The sequence below is a fragment of the Poecilia mexicana genome, unplaced genomic scaffold (genome assembly GCF_051168715.1).
Source record: "Poecilia mexicana isolate PSO_F unplaced genomic scaffold, ASM5116871v1 scaffold_11, whole genome shotgun sequence".
Taxonomy (NCBI): Eukaryota; Metazoa; Chordata; class Actinopteri; order Cyprinodontiformes; family Poeciliidae; genus Poecilia; species Poecilia mexicana.
The window spans coordinates 530,104-549,965 of record NW_028263380.1 but is presented as its reverse complement, the minus strand read 5'-3'; the positions used below and the strand labels follow the sequence as shown (position 1 = coordinate 549,965).

The following is a 19,862-nucleotide window of genomic DNA, read 5'->3' as shown; positions in this document are numbered from 1 at the left end:
AGTTGTGGTCTTGACTGGTCTTGAAATAAAATGCCAAAAAATAAAATGGTCTCGGGCGCCAAGTCCTCAGCGCCCGAGACCGAGACAAGACCGAGACCAAATGCGGTCGAGTCCGAGACGAGACCGAGACCATCAACAAATGGTCTTAAGACCGGTCTTAAGACCAAGACCAACTTCGAGTACCACAACACTGGCTTACACATTTGAAGTTGTTGTCCGGCCAGCATATTAACAACTTAATCCTCATTATAGTTCGTCAGGTTAAGGTTTTTCTTCCCTCTTGCGCGTATCAGGTCGCAGAATAGTGACATTTGTCGAGTATGAATGACGTTCAGGTAGGATGAATGCGACCTGGACGTTAGGTCACATTTGAATCGGATACGTATCGGATGGCCTGGATCGCATTCGAAAAGAGTCCGACCTGTGTTGTTCAGACTGTCATGAAAAAATCAGATACAGGTCCCATTATGTCAGTACTTCTCAAATAGTGGGGCGCACCCCCTCAGGGGGCGTGGTGAAGTGTCGGGGTCGGGGAGAAGCAGGACTTTATAATTGTCTTTATTCATGTTAACTGATAAACAACCTCCGGTCACTAGGTGGCAGCAGTGTTCAAACTAATCAACAGACTGGCTGTTCCAGCCAGTAGCTACACAGCCCTGTTGTAAACAGAGCAGAGGAGGAAAAATAAAATAAAATAAAATAAACGGAGCTAAGGACGCTTATGTTTTGAAATATATCTACAGTCATAGAGGAGAGACGGAGAAGTTTGACAGTGAACACAAAAAGGGCAGCAGAGGTCAGTAAAGTAAGTATGACAGAGTTTTATGGCCAGGCTAAGATATTTTTATTTTCAAATACAAGAATACAGTCATAATACTGCGACAACCAAGTCGTATTAGCAGATTAATTTAAATATTGGCAGAATAAAGACGCAATATGAAAGTCGTTAAATTAAAAAGCTTCGACAGAGTCAGAGGTGCAAAAAGTGGGTATGCAGCGTATGCAACGCATAGGGGCACAGCACCAGTGGGGGCGTCAAAACTCCGTCTGGAGGGGGCGACGCACCGATTAGCGTCGCCTCGGGGGGGGCAATTTATGTTTTCGCATCCACCTGAATAATGTGCAGTTGCGCCACTGGACAGAGTGATATGTAATGTGACCCGCTCAGAAAGTCTGGTCCTTTCTACTAAATAAAAAGTTGTTTAAACAATCGTTTCAAAGTCCTGGGACCAGGGATCACCAACCTTTTTGAGACTGGGAGCTACTTCACGGGTACAGAGTAACATGAAGGGCTACTTGTTTGATAAAGATACAATTTCTTGGCTCAGCCTTTATAATAATACGCATGCGGTCTAATCATGTTAACTACTCACAATAGTTAGCAGTAATGATTTACCATGGCAGATATGGTTAATGTCAGCCATCCGGACCGCCAGAACCTTGCACACAGTGAAAAGCTCAGCCGGGATCCAAACGACCGCTTTTAGAACTACAAGTGGGATCAAACTCCACTCATTCATTTCTAGCTTACAGAAAAAGCGCCAAGCCGCCAAATAAACAAAAGTAAACTGACCAGTGACATTTAGACTTTGACGTGCTGTGGGTAGCGAAGCAATTTAGGATTTTGAAAGCTTTGTTGACGGAGCAGGTTCTTCTTGCCCACCCTGACTTTACAAGGCCTTTCCTGCTCTCTGTTGATGCGTCATCTTCCGGATTAGGTGCTGTGCTGTCACAGGTACAAGATGGCCACAACATTGCGAGGCCCATTGCCTTTGCTAGTAAGTCCTTGAATCATGCACAGTCCAAATACCCAGCTCATAGGCTTGAGTTTCTCGCCATGAAATGGGCTATTCATGATAAGTTTAGTCATTGGCTGCGTGGACACAAATTTACTGTTTGGACTGACAACAATCCTCTGAAGTACATTCTTACCAAGCCGAAACTGGATGCTTGCGAACAGAGGTGGGTGGCCAAGCTGGCCCCCTTTGATTTTGACATTCAGTATATTCCAGGGCCACGAAATATTGTGGCAGATGCATTGAGCAGGGAACCATTTGCTAGGCACAAGATGATGCACCGTTTGACGAGGACTCCATATGACACTTTGCTGGAAGAGGCCAGAGGTTTGTTGGTGGAAGATGTTCAGAACATGTTTCGCCTTTCTCGGGAAGAGTCTGTGGATGGGAAGCTTAAATTTACCTCTCCGATCCAGGGCTCTGTCACAGGCAGTGTGGACATTAAGGACAATGCTGGGAGAGTTTCTCATGATGAGGTGTCAGCCTTATTTAAGTCTCACCATTGTTGGAGTGAAGGTGCAAAAATGAGGGCAACCTGCTACACACAACAGCTGGAGTAACTTTTGCCAGTGGGGTAGAGCCCACTGCCTGTCCTTACTCATGAGGAGTTGTATGATAAACAGTGTCAGGATCCTGTGATCAGCCGGGTTTCTTTTTATGTGAACAGGGGAAGTCGACCATCCCGACGTGAGCACATTCACAAATCGCGGGAGACAAACCGTACATGCGACAGTGGGGTAAACTCACGACTCGGCTGGGTTTGTTGTACCGTGTTTCTAAACATGTGTTGAGCAAGAAGAAAGTGTTCCAATTTGTGGTACCAGTTGCTTTGAGAGGTCAGGTGTTGAAAGGGGTGCATGATCATGCAGGCCATTAAGGTCAGCAGCGCACACTCTGGCTTGCCAGACAGCGCTTTTACTGGGATTCGATGGAACACGATGTCAAAGAATATGTGAGCCATTGCAAGAGATGCGTCTTGAGCAAAGCACCTGAACCTGAGGCCAGGGCTCCACTTGTTTCTGTTGTCACATCAGCACCACTGGAATTAGTTTGTATTGACTTCTGGTCCGCAGAGGATGTCAATAACAAGTCCATCGACGTTCTAGTGGTGACAGACCATTTTACCAGGCTTGCATGTGCTTACCCATGTCCAAATCAGTCTGCCAAATCAGTGGCTCGCGTGTTATGGAAACAACAGGTTTTCCGCCTTTCTTTTTAATGTTCGGGCGAACTCCTAGGTTACCTGTTGATGTGATGTTTGGAAGTGTTCTCTTGGATGGCGAGACTGCTGACATGGACAAGTATGTTCAGTCATTGGGCACAGACCTCAGAGAAGCAATGACTTTGGCTCAGCAGCACGCTGAGAAGCAACAGTTGAGACAAGCTGAGGTGTATAACTGAAAGGTTAAGGGATACTCTTTGGAGAAGGGAGACAGAGTTTTGATGGCTAACAAAGGGGAACGGGGGAAACGGAAATTGGCTGATCGTTGGAAGGATACTATTTACATTGTGGTTCATAAGAACAGTGAACTGAATACCTATGTTATTCGTCATCCTGTCACAGGACGGGTTAGGACAGTTCATAGGAATCTGATCATGCCTGTAAACTTTTTGCCTTTGCCATCATGGGATGACTCTGTGTCCCAGACTTCTTTTTCAAACACAGTTTCAGCAGGTGGGCCGTCAGAAGATGTGGTTCCAGGTGAGCAGGACAGTGATGCTCGAACAGCTCACTGGGTTCCCTCCCTTCCAGAGTCCAGTGTGGTGATGACCGCAGGTGAAGCTACAGTAGCTAGTGAATCTGAAGCTATTGGAGTGAATGATGGTAGTGTTCAGGGTAGAGGGATCATGTCTGCCTGTGGGGACCATAAGAGCATCTTGGATGGGGTGGATAATGGGACGGAGAGCTCACACTCTGAGGATCACAATAGTGACCAGCTTTCAGACTCTCAGTGTAGGTTTACGCCCAAGTGACACCATAGGTTCAACTAAGGCCGTTAGTAGTTCACATGTGTCTGGATGTGACTCAGTCGCTACTGTTGTACCTTAAGGGATTCCTTCGGTTGTTCCAGGGGACGGGATACGGACGAGACTAGGAAGACTTATCACACCTGTTAACAGGTTGATTCAGACAATGTCCACACAAAGAGTTAAGATTTTGTCATAGGGCCATTTATTTTGTGTTATTGTTTTTCTTCTTTCTTTTATTGGGATTTATTATAATGGGTTCTGGTCATGATTTTATTTAGGTTGTCCATTGCACTGGACACATTGGGGTGATTTTGGGTGTACTCTATGATAGATGTGTAAGTGGCATGTCTTCTATGGTGAGGTGGGGACTTAGCTACCCCTCATCTCTCCTAATTCTTTATCGAATAGCTCTTTGCTGGTCGACCATTTTGGTCTTGTATGGAGGGTATACCTGGGTTACATGTATTGTCATGGTCAGATTTGTAAAAAAAACAAAAAAAAAACATTTGTAAGATTATCTTTGTATGCTTGTTGTTTTCTTTTGGTATTTGGGTAAGATGCCCGCAATCTAGTGTAAAACTGTGGGGGTGTGATGTTATTACACTAGATTGCCATGTGCGACGCTATTCCGGTAGGAACTCATCTGAATAGTACCAGCTTTTATTTTGAAAAGACGGCAGATCCATTGTAAACAGCGGGTAACTTCCTGTTTCAAAATGATTATTTTTATTTAAATTTGGTGTGTTATAAATGAAAATGTAAATTGTTATCTCTAGTGTTAAACATATTGAGTTCATATATTGTTGTGTTGAGTGTCAGTTTGGGGTTTAAGAAGAAAAATTAACGGGGCATACCACTATAGTTCATGAAAGGTTTTCCCACGATCTCCATTGCGCTCTTTCTGTTCGGATTCCGTGGGAGAAGGCGCTGTGAAGCACCGTGCGGAGAAAGAGCCTGTTTTTGACTTTTTTTTTTCTTTCTGCTGTTTAATGCAGGACTATTAAAAGTCCCTCAAGATCAGCTGTTGTCTGGCTGTTATTCCCACAAGACACAACGCAGATTCAACTACGCTACACCTGGCACTTATACTCAATCATAAGCAAGTAACTGCAGCTCACAGAAAAATGCCTGGAAATAGATGAAACCTATCTTTTTATTATTAATGCAAGCTGAAATATAAGGAATATTGCTACAATTTTTTCCACAATAAATGTTAAGAACTATATACCTTGTGGAAAATTAAACTGAAGTCATGACAAGTAAAAAGTAAAAAGTTTTACTGTGTTAAGTCTACACATGCACATCCCAGTGAATTTGCACTTTTTCTCTTTCAAACTGAGTAGTCTTGATTAAATGTTACTGATTCACTTGAACTAAATTTGGAAATTATTTTGAGTGTTCTGCCCCAGGCTGGAAGTCGGAAATGTCTTAATTAGTTTTAAAAAGTTCTATATTATTAATTTCTCTGTATTTTATTTTGAAGGAGAATTTTGAGATAGCAGTGCATTGTGGGTGTTGAGATGCTTTACCAAGGCCGAGAAAGAGTCACACGCTGTTAGACAAAGGACCCATAGTAAAGAGATACATTTTTGATTCTGTTAGACACCAAGGTCCATTTCTCACGAGAAACAGAAACTTATCAGGCCACAGAGACATGGTGTGATTTCAGGGAGTGTCTTCAGTTCATATAATCAGCTGCCCTCCTCTTTCTCCTCAGACGCTGCACAGACTTTTTTAGAAACTCTTCTTGGATGTAATGGTAAAGCGTCTCCTTTCAGCGCTGAAAGTTAATAAAATAAGTAAAGTCTGAATGCTTTTCTTGGCTGATTTTATGTTCCGTGTGTCAATACAAATTATGATTCATCGATTGAGATTCTCATTCTCAACAGATGATAGCAGAGGATGGTTTTGTGTTGACACATGAGCAGAGATTGGACTGGCCGTTTAGGCGCAGACTTTCCGAAACAGTACTCTGGTGTAGGGCCCAAATAAAAGGTAAGGACACTTGTTCCTTAATATACAGTGCTGCTTGAAAGTTTGTGAACCATCCAAACATGGCCATTGTTTTCTAAAGAAAAATTATAATAATCATGTAAAATGAACATCCAAAGCTCAAATTGTAATGCGGACCTTCCAAATAAGGAACACAAAGAAAAAAAGATACATATTTTTATTATTTATTCAACAAAAGTATTTTATCTGTCAAAAACAGAAAATCTGCCAAGTGCAAAAGTATGTGAACTCTTTCAGTTAGTACCTTGTGGCACCTCCTTTTGCAGCCATTACTTCAACTAAACATCTTCTGTAACCACAAACAAGTGTCTCACATCTGCTGTTTGGTATTTTTGTCCACTCCTCCTTGCAGAACTTTGCCAGTTGAGAGAGGTTGGAGGGACATCTGGCATGTACTGCCCGTTTCAGATCTTGCCACAGCATTTCTATGGGATTGAGGTCTGGACTTTGACTGGGCCAATCCAGAGTGCAAATCTTCTTTCTCTTAAGCCATTCTTTGGTACTTTTGCTGGAATGCTTTGGGTCATTGTCTTGTTGCATAATCCATTTCCATCCCAGCTTCAACTCCTTGACTGATGGCAAGAGATTCTGGTCAAGAATTTGTTGATAGCCCTGGGAATTGATGGTTCCCTGGATAATATGGAGTCGTCCAGGTCCAGAGGCAGAAAAGCAGGCCCAGACTTTCACATTTCCACCACCGTGCTTCACTGTTGGGAGGAGGTTCTTCTCTTTAAAGTTAGTGTTTACTTTTCTCAAACATGGCGCCTGTGATTGTGGCCAAATAATTAAATTTTGGACTCATCCGTCCAGAGAATGGACTTTCAGAAAGCCTCTGGTTTGTCCAAGTGTTCTCTGGCAAACTTTAAACGTGCAGCTTTGTTCTTTCTTGAGAGCAGAGGCTTCCTTCTCGCAATTCTCCCATGAATGCCATGTCTATTGATATTTTGCCTGATTGTACACGCATGTACATTTATCCCAGACGCTGACAGAGAGGTCTGCAACTCTCTGGAGGTGATGTGTGGGTTGGCCTTTACCTGCATTATTATTTTTCTGATGCTTCTTTGTGAAAGTTTTGACGGCCGTCCACATCTGGGCAGAGTTGTAGTGATGCCTAGTGCCCTCCATTTGTAAATGATTTGTCTTACAGTGGATGGATGAAGCTGGAATCTTTTGGAGATGGTCTTATACCTTTCCCCAGTCTGATGGGCTGTCACCACCTTCTTCCTGACGTCCTCAGATGTCTCCCTCCCTCTCGGCATTGTTGATCTGGTCTTTATGCCTTGACACAACAGTGGTTTGCTTGGTTTCCTCTCCCTTTTAACCAGTGCACCTCCAAACTTTTCCCAAGGACGTCTCATTTGATTGGTCTGCTTAATTGATTACTCATGCACTAACATGTGCTTCACCTGAGTCTTTTACCTGATTGTCTTTATCAGTGCAGCTGTGGTTCATTTACTTTTGCAGATGCACTGATTCCATTTTTCATTTAGTTTGCTTTCAACTCCCACATTTTCCTCAAAACAAATGAATGGAATTGATGAACATAAACCTGACATTTCACATACAAAAACTGGTGATGAGAAAATAAGAAAAGCATGGTAAAAATAAAGAAAAATCTAAACTACTCAACTAGTTCACAAACTTTCAAGCAGCACTGTACACCATTGTACTGTTTCTCAGGTCTGTATAAATTTCAGTTATCAGCCGTTGTCTGTACTGTTTCCCAGGTTTGTCTAAATTTCATATTCCTTTTACATTTCTGTTCAAATTGTGTTTCACTGGCCTGTCTACATGTTTAACTGTTCATAGGAATAAGTGAAGAAAAAGTAGTTTTTAGGTGTAAAGAAACAGTAGTTTTTAGGTGTGAAGAATTAGGTGTAAAGGTCGATTGGCACTGCAGAGGGAGGTCGCTGTCCCCGGCTTTTCCCGGACGCGGGGAAGGTAAAGGCAAGGTTTTGTCGGTTTTATCCTTGGGGAGTACTGCCCCCTAAAAAGAACGCGTTAGCCAATCTGTGACTTGCTCAAGAAACACAAAAGTGTTGAGAGGGGTCCACCATAGGAAAAAAGATAAGAGAATAAGATGAAGGTTGATCGCGATCTGATCCTCTGTAGTGTAATAAGAGTTAAAAAGAGGACAAAAATAGGAGCTGAAAAGCGTGGATCCATTTCTGTGTATCTGAAAGCTGTGTGTGTAAGCTTCCGCCGCTGAGCAGACGTTATGTGTTTAAATGTACTCTTTTATGTTTATTGCAATGTGTTTTAAAACCATGGTCAAGATTGGGAAATTATAATTTATAATTGGTGGACCGAGTTAAAGCTGAAACGCCACTGAAGCCTTATGGGCCTGTCGGGGTTCGCATCGAGCTGCGCCGGCTCTACATCTGGACACACGCAGAAACTGATTTGACGTAGCAGGTCTCGCTATAGAGAGACTGATATGATTAGATTTTATTACTATTATTGCATTTTCCTTAGAAAGCAGTTTTACTTGTTTCCTCATCACAGTTAATTCATATCAGTATATTTTGACTGTGCTGCCCTTGATCCTGATTTATTGCATTGGTTTGCTGTTTTATGAATGTGTTCATTGTTCTGTGCCTTTCAATACTCAGACTTCTAAGCTTTTCTTACCATTTCATTCCGTTTAACATTGCATCCTTTCTGTAGTTCATTAACCTTTAAATATTACATAGAAATTTCAATAAGTTTGGTTTTTAAAACTAACACATTGTTTTACGCATCACTCATTATTGCTTCATTGACTTTAAAGGATAGTACCTTAACATTTCTATTTTTACTTTATTAAGTTTTAAGTAAAATCTACCTTTTAGTCATTTTAAATATTAACCTAACACTTTATTCATTTTTGCATTTTATTAAGTTTTTAAATAATCATCCTAACATTCTATTCAATTTACATTTTGGTTAACTCTAACAACTTGGTGAATATAAGTTTAATACTTTTTTACTTTAAAGATGACAATTAGATCCTCCTAATACTTCACCCATTTTATATTTTCATAAAATTTCACATTTATTCTTTTTAAAAATTTCACTTTGTTCTTCTATAGTTCATTACCCTTCTATGGCATGACGTTGACCTGAGGTAACAAAAAGAAATAATAAATAACAAGCAACATAAAGGTAATAATAATATTTGGTTCCAGAAAATGTAATGGTCCGACTTTATGATTGATGTGTAATTACAGATGATGAAGCTCTGACAAAACTGCAAAAATATTTTCTTCTACAAAAAAACAAACAAAAAAAAAAAGTCATGCCATGGATGGTTGAATTTCCTTTTCCTAATTTTAACCCTAACATCCTTTAACAATTTTATTTCTTTACGTGTTCTTTATTAGATTGTAAGAGGGACATTGTGGTTTCGATCCACCGCCTAAGAGGCATAGGGGTGCCCTGTCCGTTTTTACCCCCAAAATTGAAATGAAATGAAATGAGATGAAATGACATGAATGAAAGACAACATCAATGACTGAAATGATGAAATGTATATCAAGATCTGTAAAAGCCTCGGGGGATGTTTTCCGGAAGGGACAGTGTCTACTCTAGGGTTTGTCTTCTCCTTTTTGGGCTCTTTTAGAGCCCAACAGGGGGTGTTGAGATGCTTTACCAAGGCCCTTTGTCACACGCTGTTAGACAAAGGACCCATAGTAAAGAGATACATTTTTGATTCTGTTAGACACCAAGGTCCATTTCTCACGAGAAACAGAAACTTATCAGGCCACAGAGACATGGTGTGATTTCAGGGAGTGTCTTCAGTTCATATAATCAGCTGCCCTCCTCTTTCTCCTCAGACGCTGCACAGACTTTTTTAGAAACTCTTCTCGGATGTAATGGTAAAGCGTCTCCTTTCAGCGCTGAAAGTTAATAAAATAAGTAAAGTCTGAATGCTTTTCTTGGCTGATTTTATGCTCCGTGTGTCAATACAAATTATGATTCATCGATTGAGATTCTCGTTCTCAACATGGGTAACAGAGGCAGTTGCAGTTTGGAATGGGCTCTTTGCACCTCAGCTTCCGCGTTCGGGGAAAAGCGGCTCGATTGTTTCCGATCCAATAAAAATATCATTTTACACCAGGGCTTGGCCAAGGTTTGTACATCGATCCGAAGCCCCAACAAGTCAGCTGGAGAAAGGTTTTAGATGTTCCCCTCGTTATACATTTACTGATACGAAGGTGAGTTTTACTTAAACATTGTGGCTAACATTAACGTTAGCTTATGCTAGTAGGCAATATTCTCGGACATTGTTCTTGTAAAAATGTACTATTTAAGTATCTAAACATTCTAACGGACAATGTTTTTTACCTAATTTTCAAGTATATTATGTGTTTATTGTCGTTAGTGTCACAGACTAACGGGGGAGGTTACGGTTCGGGCTTTTAGCTTCCGAAGCCTGACGAAGCACAACAAGCCTCATAGTTTAACAGTAGCGCAGCTCTGGTGTCAGAGATCTGGTTCAGCTGTTCAGGTTCAAAGTTGCTGCTTTTAGAAAAATATGACCGTGTTGCTTCATGTCTCCGTGTTATTTCGTTTTATTACATTTCCGTTTCTTGTGAAGAGCTCAAATAGGACGGTGTTTACAGCAGTACGTTCAGGCGGATCAGTTGCTCGGCTGTCTGGCTCTGGTCTGCTCACTCGTTCCCATAAACTCTTTCAGGCTGAATACAGAAGTGATTCCATGGAAATAACTCAGGGAGGCTCCTTTATTTATCATTCATATCCCTGGTATTTTTAGGCTGATCCGGAGTGAAGTGAAGGCTGCAAACTATGGGTTGTGCAGCGTTAGCTTTAACTGGTAGTGGCAAATATTTACAAGCCACCATCTTCTTAATTCAGGATCGCTTGGAAACTAATGAAAACTTAAAAGCCCATTATATTAGGAAGACAACAACGTTCATAGTATTGCGTTTTTTGCATCTGAAATACGACTTAGTCTTTTCTACCAGTCATGGTAACTCAAAGCGGAAACAAGTGAGCCGCATTAGCTCCTGGAGATGTGATGTCAACGCCGTAGGTGCAAAGAGCCCATACCCGTCCGCAGAGAGAAAGCCTAGCTGTTAATGTATAAACTTCAATCTCTGTGTTGTCAATTTTTTCTTACACCTCCGAAAACAATGGCTGTAAGTTCAATCTGTGTTCTGTTTGGTGTTATATGTTTTGTTAGTTTATTTTGAGATTGTTTTCCAAATGTGTTTATTCTAGAAAAGCCATATCCTGGTAGTTTTTATTTACAGTGCTACGTGACTGTTTCTTAACTGCAGCTAAGGTTTATTCTATTCTGACACTAGAAGTTTATTCTGTGTATTTATAGCTGATGCATATTTTATTTTTCTGTTTCTTATAGTTTCACTCAACCTTTCATTGAGCTTTTCCACACCACTGCTCAAAGTTGTGTCAAGAAAAGGTAATAAAGGAGCAAGACGCTCAGGTCCCTGGCTCATGAAATTGAGTTTGGCTTGGTGTTGATCTACGTTAACATACACAGAGTATTTAACACGTAGTGATAACAGTACATTGAGAATTAGAACAATAAAACAGAGGTTTTGATGATAAGGCCGTACAATGCCGGAGCCAGTGATTTGTACGAAAAATAATTAAATATGAACAGATTCACAATAGTATTTCAATTCTGGGGAGGGAAGGTCATCGGGGGGGGGGGGGTGAAAAAAATTGAGAAACACTGCATTACGTCAAAAAAAAATGGAATTGGGTCACTTCAGGCCTTTGTGTTAACATAGTCTGAGTATCTGCATTTTTTTTTTAAGTCTTCTCTTAAGCTTATTTTTTTCTCACGGGCTTTTCGGGCTTGAAGGATTGGCTTTTACTTACATTCTATTTGTATTTTGTTGTTCGTAATTTAATTTCAGGTTATAGCACACTTTGGTCAACTGTCTTAATTTTAAATAGCTCTTTTTAAAAAGGTGGAATGGAATGGATATATTCTGGACAGCATAGCACAGGGTTAATTTGTATTTTAAACGAAAAGTTAGTTCTATACAAAGTTGGAATGTTCTTGATGTCTTCTTCAGTCATTTGCGAAAAAAAACCTACAGATTTATCTTTGGTCATCTGTGCCAACTCTGTAAATGCAAAATGGTGTTCAGATGTAAATAGTATGTTGACAGTTTTTATTAAATTTATCGAAAGTGAATATTTTTAAAAAGTTGGAATTTACTAAAATTCCAAAGCAGAGGTAAAGCACAACACACGTACAGAGGGGTTTAGTCCTCGATGCAGCTGTCACAGGTTTGAATCTAGGCCTGGTGACCTTTGCTACATGTCTTCCCCTTCTCTTATTACTCACGTTCATGTCTGACTACTCTAAAATAAAGGCCACTAGAGCCAATACACCTTGATTAAAAAAAAGAAGTGAAACAGAGAAAGAAGGGTAAGAACTCATTCAAGAAAATTGGTTTGTTTAATTTAAGTGAACTTGAAAAGTGAGTAAGTAGTAAGGTGTAGTTATTTAGGAATTCTAAGCAGGGTTAATTTTGTATCAAGCAGTCCACACAAATTAAAAAAATTAAGTTAACATGAAGCATAACAAATGAGTTACATGAACTGTTCATTGTACTACTTGATTTAGTTCTTAATTAAAATAGTATTTTTTACTCACTAATTTTGAACTTACATTGCTTAATTTTTTTGAGGCAATGATTTTCAATGATTTTTGAAAGAAAGGTGAACAAATTAGATTTTACAGTGAGGTGTGGATTAGATCTTTGTGCTTATTTATACAATTTTGAATATCTTAGAGATCATATAAAGTACTAAAGCATATAACTGATCAAAAATAATTTTGATGAATATTCAAAATTTTTGACATACTTTTTTATAGGACAGACTTCTAAAAGAAACTGCTTCACTTTCTTTTATCTGTATGGCTGCCAGTAGGCTGCTTTCCTATATCATGGAAATGCATTATTGGTCTGTGTATTGTCAGGACATACATATTTTAGTGTTAATATGGACTAGCCATATTAACACTAAAATAAAATATGGTGCCTACCAGGTTTTCAAATATGTTAAGATGAAACAAGATGAGCATCAGACAAACACAATCATTTCTTAATAGTCTAATTATGGCATCAAGGGAAATCTCTCTCAACATTAAAGCAACATTAAAGCTATTCATTTTATAAACTTCTCTCAAGTTTATCTCTCAGCAATTTTTTTCCATCCTCATTTTTCCATCATACACTGAAAGAAATAACTCTTTGGATTAACATAAAAAAATCATGGAAAGATTTTCCACCTGATTACTTTGCTTTATTTCAGCACTATGTAATTCTGTTACTCCGATTTAAAGCCAATGTGTTGGTTCAACTTAACTTTTGTGGTTGATTCAACTTATTTACTTTAGTTGGACCCAATGTAATTTAATAGAACCAGACCAACTAATTTTACACTGATAACTTCACACTACTTAATTAAGTTGATCCAACCCATGAAAATTAAGTTAGCTGAACAAACATGCTTCATGCTGAAAGAAAGCTATATAATCGTGTGGAAAATCTTTCCATGAATGAATTATGTTAAATCAAAGACATTTTCTTAAGTGCTATTAAATGAAGTGTTTTAAGACCACACTGAAAGAAAGAACACTCAACAATGAGAAAAAGTACAACATGAACTGTATTTTCAAAATTGTTATCCATTTTCTTTTTACACAGCACCAAAAACAGCTGAGTTGAAAGTTGAAATAAACAACAAAAGGTCAGTTTTGTTTTTCCAGAAAAAAACTGGGCTGTGTTTAGCATAGATCAAATTCTTAACAACATAAAAAGTGTCAGTAAATTCACTCAACTTTGCGAACTGTAACAGTTAAAATTTAGTTTTCCATTGCGGTCTTTAGAAAAACATGTAAAGATAGATTGCTCAAGTTGTTCATCACTTCCACCGCCTCCAGGAGAATCCCAACATCCTCAATGGCATCGCCAGGCTCTGCACTCTCCGGTCGGATAACAGATTCCACAGATGGTCTCGGCCATTTGTGCACCTTGATGATGGGAACAAGGGTGGGGTTTTGGGGGGGAGAGATTTCACATCTCATTAAATAAAAAAATAACTTTACACTTATTTGGCTGACTCAACAACAGCTAAGGTCCATCAAAGATCTGTCTGTGTTAATTGTGAGTCCAGTGGTAAGATTTCCCATTTAGAAAAGGTACCATATTTTCTACATTTTCACAAAAATCGTCTTATAATCCGGTGCACCTTGTGGTGCGGAAAATACGGTATATTGTCTCATATGGAAAAACATGAAGAGAAGGGATGAATCCCAAATAGGCCCCATATTCCATGGCCTGTTCTCCTCAATTGAAATGACAGTCTGAGGATCCACCACACAGACTGTCATTCTAAACCAGTCCTACTTATGTGCAAACAAAGCCCTGACTCTGTACACAAACCAAACATCTTATCCATGAAGAACCTGTCTTGTTTCCTGGATGGAGAAAATGTCATGACTATGTGTGGTAGTTATTTCCAAATAGATCAGTACTAACATCTTAGGTAAAGTTACTTAATATTTTTGTCTGCATATGAAACAATGCTGTTAGAAAAAAAGGCTAAATAAAACAGGCCAAAGATCTTTTTGTGGAGTTTAACTCACCTAAAAATCCTCATTTTAAACCCACTTAACAATAACTGTAATTATATCAATCTTACTAATGATTATCCTTTTCTGTGGGAGAAATCTAAAAGCATCTCAAAAGTCAAATTAAAATTGAATGTACCCAAGTGAAAAAAAAGAAGAGTTTTAATGATCTATTTAAAGTAAGAACTTTAAATTTATTGGTAATTCACAGGAAGTCCAATTAACTCCAACTGTAATCACCTCTTTTGTGGACACAAAGATAAATTAACATACCATGTACTCTTTCTCCAGCTCCTTTGGATCTTCATCCAGGTATGCACACAGACCTTTTAGGATCCACTCTCGTCTGACTTCAGCCGTGTTTTCCTAAATATGCAGATCAGAAAACAATGAGAACAACCGCCAAAATCCAGCAGTATACTATAAGGTCACACACTTGAAAACTTAGCTACATTCAAAGGAAGTCACAACGAAAGTGATCAGTGGCTTTCAGCCTATTTGAAAGATCTTTAAAATTGTTATTCTCCTTTCATTATGCCATGACTAAAATTAAGTTTAACATTTTATTTAAGCTTCTAACTGAAGCTGTCACCTAAGAAATATTTATGTCTGAAACAAGGGTACAGTATAGGGGGATATACTGTGAAAAATCTATTTCCTCTGCCTTCTCCCAGTGCTAGAAACAACCAGTCAGTGGCAGGAGAGTTTTAGTGCTGTCAATCACAATCTCATGTCGCTGCTCATCCTTCTTCCCCCTTGCTCTGTACTATTCTGTAGCTGGCTGATAGCAGCTCATATCTACTAGACAGAGAGAGACAACACTCCTTACAGTTCCACATCCCCACGCAAATAAAGACAAATAAAACTGACTTGCCAAATACAAGTTCAGCTGAACCCTTATGATCGCTCTAACTCTAGATTCAGTCACTTTAGATCTGGCAAAACTTACCATTAGCCACTGCAATCTAAAACTTGATGGCCGATGACCCCCTTCACCAGAGCTTATGTAGGTGGATAACAGACAGGTGATGTTCTGAAAGAGATCAGATTTTCAAACATTAAAATATGTAATTCACCCTGAGCAGAGTTGTATCTGAACATTCAAAGTTTTAGTACAAGTCTCTTGAATGCATCATGAATCAATCAATCAAATTTTATTTGTACAGCACATTTCAGCAGAAAGGCATTTCAAAGGGCTTTACATAATTAAAAACAGAAACAGAGTCATGCAACATTTAATAAACAGTGAAACAGATAAAAAGTAAAGCCAAAAACATTAAAAACATTGAAGACATTAAAACCGCACTAAGCCTAATTTAGCTATAAGCAACTCTAAACAGGTGGGTTTTAAGTTGAGATTTAAAGGCACCCAGTGTTTCAGCTGTTCTGAAACTGAATATAACCACTGGGCACATGCAAGCATGTATGTGCAGAACAGTGGTGACTTGAACATGGTAGAAAGCAATAAAAATATAAAACATAAAAATCTAAACAAAAACCTCAACATTTCAAAATTAAACCGATAAACTTAAAAATTGTTTTTGAACTACAATTATTTGGGGAAAAACAAGTACAATAACAAAATACATCTTTAGAGCAGAGGAATATATGCATTTAAAAAAAAAGAAAGCCTGTTCATGGACTAATAGGAATAATGGACAATCCTCTGAGTGTTTCAGCCAGAAAACAATACTAGAAATCCATAGTTAGCAGGTGGACATTTATGTGGACATTGCAAGCACATTTAAAGCTCTAACAGCAAAGGCCTCCGCAGGTTCCTGACTCAAATTTAATACTTTTTATTATTAATAAATGAAGAATCTGTATTACGATAGAAAGCCACAAAAGTGTGTGTGTATCCAATGTCCACTCTGCATTTACCTACATAATAACAGTACTGAAATCAAATAATAATAAAAAAAACATTTAAATAGACTTATGTTTGGCCCCAGTGTTTAAAATCCACTAAACCTCAGACTTCAGAGTTTGTATGGCACCAGATGCTGAATTTACATCAGTCCAACTTTTTTCCAGGGAGTTTTAACAACCTGAGGAGGAGCAAAACTGACATTTATGGGGTCCGTTTTTTGTCTTGACAGCAGCTTTGAGACCCTTACACTGCTTCATGTGATGTTAGCATGATTTGAGTACATCAATTACATAGAAACGTGACCGAACATAGAAAAAAATGTTTTTTTAAAAAGTCTGATGATTTTAATTTGCATCTTTTTATTTCGATTTTTATTTTTGATTTAGACGGATGAAAATAGACTGAATCTTACCTTTTTCAAATTAAGCAGATCCAAATCAGGAATCTTCCCGCTTCTCTTGAAAGAACCGTTTGAAGTTTTCCCAGACACAAGATCTCGCGTGATCTCGCTAGCATCTCGCGTGATCTTCCGTAATTTCGCTAGCATCTCGCGTGATCTTCCGTAATCTCGCTAGTGTCTCGCGTGATCTCCGGGTCTCGCTAGACCCTCTTCGGCGGGAGATTAGTCTGACTAAATTGAATCACGTTGTCTCAACTTGAATACATTTTATTAACGCTAGGTTGTTGAATTTTGTTTATTTGACGTGATTTTGTTATATTTGCCTTTTAAACATGTTATTTTTTATAAATGCAATGACCACTTCAATTCAGTTGTGCTTTGACACAAGCATGGAGCAAGCAGGAAATGGTGCAAACGTTAGAAAAACGCTGATTAATTACCAGCTAACCATCACTTCATGTGATGTTAACACATGTTAGCCACGGACATGAGTACATCAATTACATAGAAACGTAACCAAACATAGCAACACTGATATGTGCACAATCCTGCCAGGAAAATTTAGTATTCTCTAAACTGCAGCTGGCGTTTTCCTGGCACGAAAAACAATCATCTCGCAGGGCCTCGTGTGATTTCCCATGATCTCGCGGGATCTGCCGTGATCTCGCTCGTCGCCTCTAGCACAAGATCAGTCTGACTATAATGAATCGTGTTATCTCAACATGATTCAATTTCATAAACGTTAAGTTGATGAATTTCTTGTTTGTTCAACATGATTTTATCACGTTTTTGTTTAAAACATGAAATTATTGTGTTAAAAGTACATGATATTCTTTTATGAATGTAATAACCCCCTAAGTTCATTTTTTTGAGTGTACACTGATAAAAATATTCTTCTCTATCTACTTAAAAATGAATGCTTAACATCAGTGTTGTGTTCAAGACCACCTAACCCGAGACCAAGACAAGACCAAGACCAGAGTGTATCGAGACCGAGACAAGACCAAGACTTTTAGGGTCCGAGACCAAGTCAAGACCAAGACCGAGGGGAGTCGAGACCGAGTCAAGACCAAGACCAGCGGCCCGTGCTACATGATACTATAAAATGTGAAATATGATCGAAATTGCTTCTCAAAATAATCTGAAAGATCCATATTCCCATAAAAACACCTAGATATTAAATACTTAATACATTTTACCAATATTAAATATTCCATTTCTGTGCTAAAATGTGTGATGGTCTCGTGCCATCCCAAAAAACATAACGCCCTGGGCATTTGCCCATATTGCTCATGTAAGAAACCACCACTGTCTGCACTATTAAACATAGCAATTGAGGCAATGCCCTGATGGTAAATAACGCTCAACTATGAACACTGACCAAGGAGCAACAAGCAAGAAGTAACCAAGCAGAAGGCGCTCATCGTGACTGTTTTCACTCTCTATCCCAGTACATGAAGCCAGATAGTCTGACACCATGGCAGACATTACTGCTGCCACTTTGAACAAAAACAATCAAAGAGCAATGTGCATGCTCTGCGTGCTCTTTCGTTCTTGTGTTTTAGTTATTTGTTAAATTAAATATCAACGTACATAATTAAATAAAATAATGATGCAGTGTACACAGAGCATTACAAGAACAAAGAATGGATGTTCTGTTAGGTCAGATCATCATACGCTTAGCACGAACTCACAGTGTTCTGTCAGATCAGCATACGTTGTCAGATAGTCGTACGCTTAGCTCAGACATGCATACGCTGTCATTACCATATGATTTTATTTAATCAGCAACATAGAATCATGATGTAGATCATTATTAACAGTTATTAACAGTTGTATGGCATCCAGCTGCAGCCAGACCTGCTTTAAATACACTTTGAAACCATGACAATGTATGTATATCTATCTAGTTATCTTATTATGTCATATTATAAACAATTTATAATATGACATAATATAATAACTTGTTGTATACGCAACAAGTTATTTTCGTCATAACTTGTTGCGTATACTGACAACTCCACTGACGGTCGGACTTCTTAATGCACATGCGCTGGCATGGTACTCACTGCATGTATGCTATTCTGACAGCGTATGGCTATCTGATAGAACACCGGCTATATCTGTCAGACACGTCATTACCATATGGGTTAAGTGAGTTTTACACGGGCGTGTGTTGTAGCTGACTCCAGCAGCAGCCAGACCTGCTTTAAATACACTTTGAAACCATGACAACACATGTATATCTATATAGTTATCATTGAAAACAATTTAATGACTTATTTTCGTCATAACTTGCTGCGTATGGTGAACTGACAACTCCTCTGACGGTCGGACTTCTTAATGCGCATGCACAGGCATGGTACTCACTGCATGTATGCTATCCTGACAGCGTATGGCTATCTGATAGAACAACGGCTCTCAGCGACACTCCAGTCCTATCTATTAAGTTAAAAGCCGTGGAGAAGAATCTGTTTCTGAATGTCACCTCACTATATTGCAGACTTTTGGACATAGCATTGTCCCATATATGCGACAAGTCAGTCTACACCTCCGCACAATAATTCAGCGCAGTGAGTGATAACATTTTTCATCACAATGCATGTGTCTCTGTACAGCTAGCTTTGCTAACATCACGTTAACGGAGCTTACCTTCGAGCTACTTTTCTAAGTGATGAAAAAAGTTAGACGTTGTCCCCACCGTCTGTGAAAGCGAAGCGATGTTGAGTTAGCTGTGGCCATCGGATTTCTTACTATTTATGCAGCGATATTGCATTACTGACGATTAGACAAACATTTTCTGCCGCTGAGAGAAAACCACGGCGCCGCGTGCGAGTGAAAGGTGGAGAGGGGAGGGGGGAGTAACAGAAACACGTAATTGCTTGGATTTTAATCGGTGCGTTTTGCATCCACTGAAAACAAAGATGTTAACAAATAAAGTAGATAGTATGCTGTACATTTAGTGATATTTTCACAGTTGCGGTTTCGACTGGTCTTGAAATAAAATGCCGAGTCCTCAGAGCCCGAGACCGAGACAAGACCGAGACCAAATGCGGTCCAGTCCGAGACGAGACCGAGACCATCAGAAAACGGTCTTAAGACCGGCCTCGAGACCAAGACCGACTTCGAGTACCACAACACTGCTTAACATTCAGGACATCTCCAGATGTTACTCCATTTCTGGTCAAGTAA

At 39.2% G+C, this 19,862-nt stretch overlaps 2 protein-coding genes across 2 annotated transcripts in view; both read right to left on the bottom strand.

The window, feature by feature from the left end:
• Nucleotides 1-19,862, bottom strand: part of LOC106912698 (immunoglobulin superfamily DCC subclass member 3) — an 82,159-nt gene that overhangs the window by 24,322 nt on the left and 37,975 nt on the right. The gene's annotated exons all lie outside the window — the stretch shown is intronic.
• Nucleotides 13,419-16,952, bottom strand: LOC148156335 (uncharacterized). Its single transcript, XM_088010019.1, has 4 exons — nt 16,683-16,952; nt 15,350-15,433; nt 14,674-14,766; nt 13,419-13,800 (listed from the first exon to the last, which is right to left on the bottom strand). The coding sequence occupies exons 1-4, from the start codon at nt 16,815-16,817 to the stop codon at nt 13,633-13,635; spliced, it is 480 nt and encodes a 159-aa protein (XP_087866145.1). The 5' UTR covers nt 16,818-16,952; the 3' UTR covers nt 13,419-13,632.